Source organism: Artemia sp. Qi Xiang Cuo, chromosome 19, assembly GCF_049724085.1.
Source record: "Artemia sp. Qi Xiang Cuo chromosome 19, ASM4972408v1, whole genome shotgun sequence".
Classification (NCBI taxonomy): domain Eukaryota; kingdom Metazoa; phylum Arthropoda; class Branchiopoda; order Anostraca; family Artemiidae; genus Artemia; species Artemia sp. Qi Xiang Cuo.
Window position 1 is genome coordinate 27,103,475 of NC_142812.1, and position 12,531 is coordinate 27,116,005.

Consider the following 12,531-nt stretch of genomic DNA (forward strand, 5'->3'; position numbering starts at 1 on the left):
ACTCTGATACTTAGATTTTGTCAATTTGATCCGATGTATCTGACAAAAGATGTTGATAAAAAAAATTTATTCACTCTGACACTTAGATTTTGTCAATTTTATCCGTCGTATCCGACAAATGATGTTGCTACAAAAAATGTTAGTGAATTTATTGGCTCTGATACTTACAATTTTTTCATTATTACATATCCAACAACGGATGATGATAAAGAATTTATTCATTCTAATACATAGATTTTGTCAATGTTATCCGACGTATCCGACAAATGATATCGATAAAGAATGTTAATAAGGACTGTTCAATCTGATACTTAAATTATGTCAGTGTTATCAAACGTATCTGTCAAAAGACATTGATAAAGAATGTATTCACTCTGATACTTAGATTTTCTCAATTTTATCAGACTTATCTGACAAAGGACGATGATAAAGAATTTATTCAATCTGATACTTAGATTTTGTGAATGTTATATGATGTATCCGACAAAAAAGTTAATAAAGAATTCTTTAACTATGATACTTCTATTTTGTCAGTGTTATCAAACTTATCCGTCAAAACACATTGATAAAGAAATTATTCACTCTAATACTTATATTTTCTCAATTTTATCAAGCATATCTGACAAATCATGTTGATAATGAATATTTTCACCCTAGTTCTTAGATTACTTGAATGTTATATGATTTATCCGACAAAGAAGTTGATAAAGAGTTTATTTACTCTAATATATGGATTTAGTTATTACTATAAGCCTTATCTGTTAAAAGACCTTAATTAGGAACTTCTATTCACTCTGATACTATCAAGCGTAGCTGTCAAATGATATTGATAAATCTGACAATAGATGTTGATATAGAATTTTATCACTCTGACACTTAGTTTCGATAATGTAAACCGACATAACCGGCAAAGGATGTTGATAAAGAATCTATTCGTTCTGATACTTAGATTTTGTCAATTTTGTCCGATGTATCTGACAAAAGATGTTGATAAAAAATGTTAATGAATTTATTGGCTCTGATACTTACAATATTTTCATAATGACATATCCAACAATAGATGATGAGAAAAAATTTATTCATTCTAATACATAGATTTTGTCAATGTTATCCGACGTATCCGACAAATGATATCGATAAAGAATGTTAATAAATAACTTGTTCAATTTAATAGTTAAATTTTGCCAGTTTTAACAAACTTATCTGTCAAAAGACATTGATAAAGAATCTTTTCACTCTGATACTTAGATTTTCTCAGTTTTATCAAGCATATCTGAAAAATTATGTTGATAAAGAATTTATTCACTCTGATACTTAGATTTTGTGAATGTTATCTGATGTATCCGACAAAGAAGTTGATATAGTATTTATTCACTATCATACTTAGATTTGGTTAGTGTTATCAAACGTATCTGTCAAAAGAAATTGATGAAAAATTTATTTACTCTGATGCCTAGATTTTCTCAATTTTATCAATCATATCTGACAAAAGATAATGATAAAGAATTTATTCACTCTGGTACTTAGATTTTGTGAATGTTATCTGATGTATCCGACAAAGAAGTTGATATAGAATTTATTCACTATGATACTTAGATTTGGTTAGTGTTATCAAACGTATATGTCAAAAGACATTGATAAAGAATTTATTCACTCTGATGCCTAGATTTTCTCAATTTTATCAATCATATCTGACAAAAGATGTAGATAAAGAATTTATTCACTCTGACACTATCAAACGTATCTGTTAAATGATATTGATAATTCTGACAATAGATGTTAATATAGAATTTGATCACTCTGAAACTTAGTTTTGATAATGTTAACCGATATAACCGTTAAAGGATGTTAATAAAGAATCTATTCGTTCTGATACTGAAATTTTGTCAATTTTATCCGATGTATCTAACAAAAGATGCTGATTAAAAAATTTTTAATAAATTTATTGGCTTTGATACTTGCAATTTTTTCATGTTGATAAAGAATATATTCACTCTGATACTTAGATTTTATAAATGTTATCTGATGTATCCGCAAATACGTTGATATAGAAGTTATTCACTATGACACTTAGAATTGGTCAGTTTATTCAACCATTTGTGTCAAAGGATATTAATTAAGAATTTGTTCACCCTGAAACCTCAAATTTATACTTTTTATCAAGCCTATCTGACAAATCATTTCGATAAAGAATTTATTTACTCTGATACTTAGATTTTGTGAATGTTATCTGATGTATTTGACAAAGAAGTTGATATAAAATTTATTCACTATGATACTTAGATTTGGTTAGTGTTATCAAAAGTATCTGTCAAAAGACATTGATAAAGAATTTCTTCACTCTGATGCCTATATTTTCTCAATTTTATCAATCAGATCTAACAAAAGATAATGATAAAGAATTTATTCACTCTGACACTATCAAACGTATCTGTCAAATGATATTGAGAAATCTGACAATAGATGTTGATATAGAATTTGATCACTCTGACACTTAAGTTTTATAATTTAAACCGATATAACCGGCAAAGGATGTTGATAAAGAATCTATTTTGTTCTGATACTTAGATTTTGTCAATTTTATCCTATGAATCTAACAAAAGATGTTGATAAAAAAAATTTTAATGAATTTATTGGCTCTGATACTTACAATTTTTTTCATATTGACATATCCAACAATGGATGATGATAAAGAATTTATTCGTTCTAATACATAGATTTTGTCAATGTTATCCGACGTATCCGACAAATGATATCAATAAAGAATGTTAATAAAGAACTTCTTCAATTTGATACTGAAATTATCTCAATGTTATCAAACATATCTGTCAAAAGACATTGATAAAGAATTTATTCACTTTAATACTTAGATTTTATCAATTTTATCAAGCACATTTGACAAAGCATGTTGATAAAGAATTTATTCACTGTGTAATTTCACGGTCTATTACAATATTGTGTTTACATAGGTAAAAGTTTCGGCACGTAGACAAGATATGGTTTATGATATTACTAGAAGAGTAGGCCTCTCTTTTCCTCTTTGCTTTCATTTGAAAGGTAATACCTGAAAGCTGAATATATGGTTTAACACAGGGTTAAATGTTACCACGAGCACTAGCAAGAAGATGCCCCTTTTCATCAACTATTATTTTTATGTTGGCATTCTCTTTGAGTACAATCATATCCGGGGATCTCAATCTCGCATATCCACCATCATAAGAGTTGAATTTTTTTGGTACTCCAAAGAAATTTAATTCTTTACTGTCATGACAATGCACACATATGTTTCCGATAGTGCTACCAGTTGTACTTATTTCATAGTTTAAATACTTCTCCTTGTCAGTATTCAATGCTACATTAACACTATCATGTGAACACACTTTCTTAAACTGATTCATCTTCACTTTTTAGAGATATGAGTTGTGTTTATCCATCCACTGCGTACAATTGTTAGAGCCATAAACATATTTCATGTCATTTTAAGATACGTAAAAAAAAGTTTAATAATTTGGAAGTCCAAAAAAAATGTTGCCCAAAAAAAAAAGTGCAACTACAAAGAATTTTTTTTTAATAGCAAAATTCACAACTAACATTTCTAAATCATTCTCATTTTGAATTCGAAAAATATTAAATGTGATTTTATTATGTTTTAAGTATGTTACATGTCATTCTAAGAGATGTAAAACAAGTTGAAAAAAAATTCAATAAAATTAGGGGAGGGGGCCAAAAAGTTGGGGGGAGGGGTCCCTTGGAGGTTGGGGATAAAGGACCTTTGGAGGTTGAGGTCCCTGGTGGTTAGGGTCATTGGTACTTATGATCCTTGACGGTTCATACTCATATACACCTCACTACTTGATTTGTATGGATTTCTAAGGGTTGTTCTGAATTTCATTATTAAAATTCTTTTCTTGACATTTAAATCTCTAGTAGCATCAACTGTTTAGCTAAATGAAACTGTGGGGCGTATGTCATATCGATGATACATTTCCAACGATAATATGGAGTTACAAAGAACAAATTAATGATGTAGTCATTGGTAAACTAAGAATGCCTTTTCTTCATCGTTAAGCAGTTTAATATATCTAAATTACTGCAAAAGTAAACTAAGTGACCTACGAGTTAAGAACCCCTTTGGGCTTACCTTAACTGCTAGTCAGTTTAACCCTTTTTTACCAGCTTCATACGGTCAAATCACTAATTAGAATCATTCACGCCCCTATTGTTCAAACAATAATTAATATCGTTCATACAGTCCAATTTGCAAATGCTATACCCTTTTTCGCAAATAGAGTTATTTTTTTATGGTAAATGATTTAACACCACATGCCAATCAATTCAGGACAATATGCAAGGTACCTTCAGCCTAGAGGTTATTAGTGTTTGACAATTTTTGAGTCGGAAACTTGCGCGGCTTGGATGTATCTTTAGTAAAAAATATTATTTATACGAAAAATATGATTTTCTTACTTTATGACTGAAACCAGTATTTTTTACAGAAGACTCAATAAACCTTTTGAATACGTAATGTGACGATCAAAAGTCTTAGCACTGAAACCCGTCTGTTAAGGCAAAGGTTTGTAGGTGTGAAACTGCACATATATTTTTGTTTAATTCCTTGGGTAATTCGCGGTGCCTATTGCCTTACTACTGGGGCAGCAGTTCGTAATTTTCTGTTTTTAGTGTACGTTTATTTTCAGTAGTTTTGTGATTAGTTTTGCTTTTTTTCCCTCCCAGCTTTCCCGACCATAGAACTTTTTAAGTGGTGGGGAGGGGGATATTATTTGTTTTTGTTATTTAAATTTATTGTTCAACAAATCTAGCTATCTGTTCACCTGTGTTTAAATTCAGCAAAGGCTGTTCAGCTATAGCATTTCCCTCCAATTATAGATTTTTTAGTTTATTTCTAGCTGCATCTTCATTGAACACGTAAAAATGACAGTTTTCTGGTTTGAGAGATCCTTCAGTATGTGATTAATGAGGAACAACCATTAGTTATTTTCTTACAATTTTCGTTTTCGTTTTTACAAAGACTTTTAAGTCATCTAGGGACAATGCTAAAAGAAAGGAGTTTTATAATCTAATTTTTGGGAGTAAGTTGATCATATTAGGAGTAAGCTTTGTTTACTAGGAAGTAGTTTCAATCAAAAACTTCGTTTCCATGGATAACAATACACAAAATATTCAATTCAACACAGGATGAAACAGCTGTTCACGGTTAGTAGGTGTGGTTTGGCCCATTACAAAATGGGGAGAGGGCTGGTTACCTGTAGCTCAGTCCAAAGAGTGGCCTAGAATGATAAATTAGTTATTGAAAATTATAATCATGTTTGACAATTTATTATTTTGTACTTTTGTTTAATATTTTAACTATTCTATGATAATGATTCAAAAACTGTATATATATTTTATAATTTATATAATTTTATAATTGCTTGTTTAATTAAATAATTTTATACTTGTGTCCCGGTAGCAGTGGAGAAAAAAAGAGGGTACATCAGTCCTACCCATGCAAAAAAGTGAGGGTCCTTGTTGTTGAAGGCAGGAGACTGAATGTTCCAAAATAGGGTTTTTGGCCATGGCAATTCCAATGGTTTACTGTTTGTTTTGACCCAACGCCATTTTTTAGGTGGTTTTTGGCAATTCTTGGGAATTCCCATAAATTTGTTTTCAATATAACATTTTATTTCTAAGACTAATCGAGATAATAGATACCAAATCCAAATCAGATACAAAAGTAATTTTTTTACTAGCTACTTTTTACTAAAACACATTTTTTTGGTTAATTTAGGGCGTGGTTCGTTCTTTACTAGGTTGCATCCACCGCTGCAACCGTGGTGATTATAATTTGATTCATTTAAACGAAGTTTTATTTTTAAGGTGGGCTTCTGAACCCATTATTATTTTTTCTCCCTATCATTGATCAAAAGGGAATAAGGAGTATCCAGAGGTGTAAAAGCTCAAAACGATGAGGATTGATATTGTATTAGTTTCCTGCTACCTGTTTTTTTTTCATGTGCTAGTTGTTATCGCTGTAGGCGAGAATTTGGGTAGACTACCATTTCGATAGGTTTTAACTTGTTGTGGTTCCTACATTCTGTGAACTTGTCAATCGTTCCCACAGATCAAAAAAAAAAAAAAAAAAAAAAAAAAAAAAACGCTGTCTTAGGGTTGCTATCTACCAAAATAACTGACAAGTGTTGACAATTCAGCCAAACACTAATCTTCAGCTCTGAAAGACATTGTATGACTCCATCGGGTATCCGGAGCCAAGCGAGTATTAGTCATTACGCATGCAGTCTGTGGTTTAAGTGAAACAGTTTTTAATGTGGTGTTGAATTTTACATCGGGACAGGGAGAGCGAGCTAAAACTGTCTGAACAACATTTTTTTTGGGGGGGATGGGGTGTAAGGGACTTTGGATTTTTTGCTGGGGGAAGGGATCTCGATAATTTATACCAAATACCATTTATTTCAAATAAATATAGGCTGAAAGATAGAATTCAAATTGAGTCATTTCGGCAAATATCAGTTCTAAGGAAGAAAATATTAAAATTATGTATTGACCTGTGATGGTGGAATAGAAATTTTATTATTATTATTATTATTTTTTTTGTTTATATTTGTTACCCATGTTGGGATAGCCTTCCATGCCCCACTTGTCCAGCGTTTGTTTTCTTTATGTTTGTTATGTTTTTTGTTTTTTTCTTTAACCACGTTTTTTTTTCTTTCTCTCTTTTGTTATGATGAGGAAATGTTTTTTTTGTTTTGTTTGTTTGTTTGTTTGTTTTTTTTTTTTTTTTTTTTTTTTTTTTTTTTTTTTTTTTATTATTAATACCCAATTTTACGAGCTTTGCTCTCTGTTGGGGGTATATATTTTTTTGTTATGTTGATTTATTCAAATAAAATCTTCTTCTCTTATACTTTTTCGGTCCTAAAAAAAGAATATACGCTATGTTTTCTCTTTCAATGCCCGTGGTCCTACTGGCTCTGCTGTTAACGTGTCATATTTAATGACTGGTTTGAAAGGATTATTTTTGTAATCTTTCAAAGCTTTCTGATAAAAAGTAACCTTACACATACAATAAATCATTGAGAGTTTATTTCATGGGAAGTAAGAAGCGGAACTGTTATTCTTGTAAGTTCTTAATCATATGTTCTAATTTAATTTAAGTGATATCTTTCTTGTACCTTTAAAATGGTATTTGGTGTAAGCAAAGCTCTCTTTAGGAAGATTAGAAAATCTTTGAAATAATTCAAGTTACAACAAATGACACTTTATACGTCACTATTGTAAAGTGACATAACAGGCCATGTTTTGTTTGGCTTTGTTTTTTAGACATGCTAAAAACATTTAATTTCCTACCATTAACATCTAATTTCCTTGGACTATTTGCTCTATTCGAGAATGACGGGAGAAAACACAAAATAAAAAGCAAAAATAATTGATGTATGAGAGTTCGTTACTCCTTACTAACGTCTGTATTCTGCAGTACCGCGTGAACTTTGAAACTCGAGTGAACAAACGAACACAACAACGGATACTTGATTTTATCACTAACAGAACATGTCAGACTGGTTGGAAAAAAGGGCTATTCTTGCACCTAGAAATGATTGCATTGGAAAAATAAATTACCCTTTGTTAGCAAGAATCCCAGGAGAAGAAAAAAAATGTGTCAGTTCTATGATGGAATTACTGACCTAACTAAACTGTCATTGGTCTCATGAATTCCCTGGAGCCGTACAGATTTCCCCCAAATCTTCTAAAGCTGAAAGTTGGATGTCCTATTATGTTACTAAGAAGTTTTGGTAAATTTTTCGTTATACATATTATTGACTTATGAATAAAGTAAACATACCTCTCGATGCCTCTTTTTATGCTCTTTCCAAATATAATAATCATTTTTGTCAGAAATTAATTTTACCCCCAACCCTATATATACCAATTCAGGGTATATATTTGAACATTAGAGGGATGGGGGGAGTTTACTTTATTCATAAGTAAATAACGAAAAATTTACCGAAGTTTTAATTCCCTTAGATTCAGCAGTGGTACTAGATTAAAAGGTAAAATTCTACTTTAGCTACTTTTGACAATCTTGGAAAGGGGTTAGGTTAGGAACAATGAAACTTTCAGAGATGGGTCTACAGGCTAAAGTAAGACCCGGTACGGTATTTTGAAGTACGTACCTCCACTCCTTCTCTCTCTTTCGAGGGTCTCTCGAGGGTCCTGAAATTTGCCTACATGACATGACCTATTGAAATTTTGACAAAACAATATTTTACCTTAATTTTCAGTTATCAGTTTCTTTTTCTCTGGCTTTATTTCTGAAAATGGAATTCCTGTTATTTGAGTAGAATTTTAAAATTTAACTAGAATTTTTAAAATTTATTAAAAACTTTTTTTTCAAAATTTAGGAAATGTATTTACATATCTTTAAAACCTTATAAATTGGGATTGAGCAGAGTTGTAAAGCTGAAAACAATTTTTGTTGTACTTCATTTAAGTAGAAGATCTATTTTGCAAGGTTTCACTTTTATAACACATATTCCTAAAGGTCATCTAAGGTCAGGGCCCTCTAGAGGGAGTAGGGGTGGAGGTAGGTACCTCAAAATACCTTCCCATGACATACTTTAGCCTGTAGACCCATCCCTAAAAGTTTCTTTTTCCTAACCTAACCCCTATCCAAGATAGCCAAAAGTAGCTAAAGTAAAATTTTACCGAATAAAGCTTCTTAAAATGCCTGAGAATATGAGGAGGGTGATATGACATCTGGGGTCCATGAAAATAAAATGGGACCCATGTTGACTCACTTTATCTTCGGTGGAAACTAGACGAAGGTCTATTTTTGCTCGGCAGCAATGGAGAAAACGCTTATTGAGGTTGTCAAGCACGATCTCTCAGCGAAAGCCTCTTCCGCACTTTTCGGCCCAATCCTTATTCTAGCGCTGGCCGTGGTGGCGGAAGCCATCCCAAGAATCTAGGTCATTCTTAAATATCCACCAGAGGTTCTTTCTCTGGCCACCAGGTGTCCATTTCCCAGTTGGAACGGGGTACAAGTGAACAGAACCTGGGATATAGTACTGGCCGGTCTCCGTAACGTACGTCCAAAGAATGGGAACAATAAGAATGATTACTTTTGAGCTTTGTGAATTGAACTGAGTACAATTTCCCTTAAAATTAGGTTTTACCGTCTCTATCAATAAGCTACAAGGCCAGACTTTGAAGTTTTAACCCTTTCTGGGTCCTTGCCCTTTCGAATCTCATTATACCATCTTGAACACTATTTTACAAAAGTCTAGGATGTTCCAATTTCTAAATCATAGCAACCCGATTGCTGTTGTAACGCTCCCTATGATAGCAACAACACTACAAATAAGACCTTAGCCGACGTAATATCTTTTCGAATAAGCTTGTGTTTCAGACAGGCTGATTGAAATTTTGGCAATCCAAATCTTCTTTGTTTCTTTCTTCTTTAGCTCGTGTCTTTTAAATTGCATCATCCCAACTCTTTGAAATTTCATTTAGATCGCCGGCAAATGGATTACTATGTGTCACGAAGTTTCATGATTCCCAAATTTGAAAATACATCTTACGTAGCAGCTACCGGCGGGAAAATTGCATCGTTGCCATGTAAAGTCAAATCGCTTGGAAACAAGACGGTGAGTATTCCTCCATTTATTCCGTTTAAAATATTATGTAAGTGTCCTGGTCTTATATAAAGAAAAACGACCTCATTTCTAAGGAAAACAGTTATTGTGGAATTATTTTTTGTCACAGAAACGAACTCGAGAATATTTCGTGAAAGGAAATCCGATAAACATAAATAAAGAGACAGCTGCTTATTAGCCTACTTTAATTTTGGTTTCTCGCCGGCCAAATTTCTGAATTTAGTTTTTCAGAATTGAGCTGAGAGTCGACAAAAATAAATCATTCATTTCAAAATAAATTTTAGTAACACTAAACGATGTTATCTAGTTCTGCAATCATGGAGACAAGAACTTCATCGCTCCCTCCAACCTATTGTGTGAATTGCCCTCTGAAATGTATTAGATGACTACGAAGAAAAACTCAGAAAAGAGCATCGGGGGACACAAAATGTATCTATCCACCATAAATTTTATTTATACATCTTCTCAGTTTTGAGTTGGGCCCTTGTTCGATTTTTATACTAGATGTTTGAAAAGAGGTTACAAACTTATTATTGACTTTTGCAGCGTTTTTAAAGGTTGCAGCTCTTTTGTAATAAACGAAGGTTGTGACTGCTCTATTGAGTGTGGTAATTTTTGACAATCGTTACTCTTATTTCGGCACGCACATGACTGGTTTGTCTAAGAAAGGGACACTGTTAAAAAGCAATATATAACAAATTACACTTCATTATTCTGCTGTCTTCATTGACAGATGAGTCGTGTTTTTTGTTTATAAAATTTATTCCAAGGCCCATAATAAATATAAAAACACATTAGAAATTGTATCAGCCGCAGAAACGGAATGCGTGACTTTAAATCTACAAAAGCAACGAAAAGCCGGTTTATTTACCTCCATGGCGGTCGCCACGGCCTTTTGGGGGGGGGAGAAACTGTTTGTGAATTAAGCTTGACTGAGAAGAGTTTTTGTGTAAGTCCTATTTCACTGCAACGGAGCGAAGGCCTACATTTATCAATGAGAATTAATATACTGTATTTTACTTTTCTCACACTGATTTTTCTCCGTTTCAAACTAAGCAGGACAAAGGATAGGGTGAAAGAAAGACAACCCTTTTCTTTTCCACCGTCCAGATGCGATAACGATTATGAGTATGCAGGGGCCCAGGTAAAATTATTCGATATTCATAAGAAAGCAGAGAGCCTTATCATATACTCATTGATAACCGGATACGTTTATTTAGGGATTAATCTACAAAAAAAACAGAGTTTTTTCAAGGGAAGTGAAGAGCGAAATTTAAACTTAAAACGGACAAAAATTATTGCTTCACAGCCTATCAGAGGCAACGCTATAGCGTTGCCTATAGTAAAGGCCCTACGGCTCCAATATTTTATTATTATTAATTGTTAATTTATTTATTTTTTCCAGAGGCACTTCATATGGAAGGGGTCGTCGTAGAAACTTCAAAGGGGGCATATTCGATTGGAAATTGAGAGTTCTAGTGCCCTTGTTAATATTCAAAAGTGATTGGCAACTAGCCCCCCCCCACCCATCATTCCCCCAAAAACATCCAATCAAAATTTTGAGATGGCTATTTTGTTCAGCGTAGTTGATTTCCAGATAGAAAATATATTTTGAGGAGAACACTCCCCCACAACCCTCTTTAAGTTATGCCCTGGGGGCATATAAGATTTTTATAAAAGGCGTTGTCTTAGAAACTTCAAAAAAGTCTCATTCTATTGAAAATTCAAACTGCTAGTGTCCTTTTTAATAGTCGAAATTGATTGGAGGGCAACTAGCCCCCCCCCCCACGCCCATCATTCCCCCCAACTCATCACATGAAAATTTTGAGATAGCCATTTTGTTCAGCGTAGTTGATTTGCAGATAGAAAATATGTTTTTGAGGAGGACAATCCCTTACAATCCTCAGGGCAAGGGTTTTAAGTTATGCCCTGGGGGCATATCAGGTTTTTTATAGAAGGCGATGTCGTAGAAACTTCAAAAAAGGCTCATTCGATTGGAATTTCAAAGGGCTAGTGCCCTTTTTAATAGTCGAAAGTGTTTGGAGGGCAACTAGCCCCCCCCCCCCTCACACGCCCATCATTCCCCCAAACACATCCAATCAAAATTTTGAGATAGCCTCTTTGTTCAGCGTAGTTGATTTCCGGATAGAAAATACGTTTTTGAGGAGGTCACTCCCCCACAACCCTCAGGGCAAGGGTTTTAAGTTATGCCCTGGGGGCATATAAGATTTTTATAAAAGGCGTTGTCGTAGAAACTTCAAAATAGGCTCATTCGATTGGAAATTCAAAGTGTTAGTGCCCTTTTTAATAGTCGAAAGTGATTGGAGGGCAACTAGCCCCCCCCCCACGCCCATTATTTGCCCAAACACATCTAATCAAAATTTTTAGATAGCCCTTTTGTTTACCGTAGTTGATTTCCAGATAGAAAATATGTTTTTGAGGAGGACAATCCCTTACAATCCTCAGGGCAAGGGTTTTAAGTTATGCCCTGGGGGCATATCAGGTTTTTTATAGAAGGCGATGTCGTAGAAACTTCAAAAAAGGTCCATTCGATTGGAAATTCAAAGGGCTAGTGCCCTTTTTAATAGTCGAAAGTGTTTGGAGGGTAACTAGCCCCCCCTCCCACGCCCAACAGTCCCCCCAACACAACCACTCAAAATTTTGAGACAGCCATTTTTTTCACCGTAGTTGATTTACACATAGAAAATAAGTTCTTGAGGAGGTCACTCCCTCACAACCCTCAGGGCAAGGGTTTTGTTATACCCTGGGGGCATGTACGGTTTTTATAGAAGGCGTTGTCGTGCAAACTTCAAAAAAGGCTCATTCAATTGGAAATTCAAAGGGCTAGTGCCCTTTTTAATAG

At 33.5% G+C, this 12,531-nt stretch overlaps 1 protein-coding gene across 4 annotated transcripts in view; it reads left to right on the forward strand.

Annotated features, from left to right (window-relative positions):
* LOC148940677 (uncharacterized) overlaps positions 1-12,531 on the forward strand; it is a 117,610-nt gene that overhangs the window by 51,947 nt on the left and 53,132 nt on the right. For 3 of the 4 annotated variants that reach the window (XM_089104954.1, XM_089104953.1, XM_089104955.1), the window contains exon 2: positions 9,526-9,659. In XM_089104954.1, the coding sequence (XP_088961080.1) occupies positions 9,526-9,659 (134 nt within the window). Of the gene's footprint in view, positions 1-6,988; positions 7,135-9,525; positions 9,660-12,531 lie in introns of those variants that run through there. The other variant, XM_089104956.1, reaches the window with a different exon arrangement.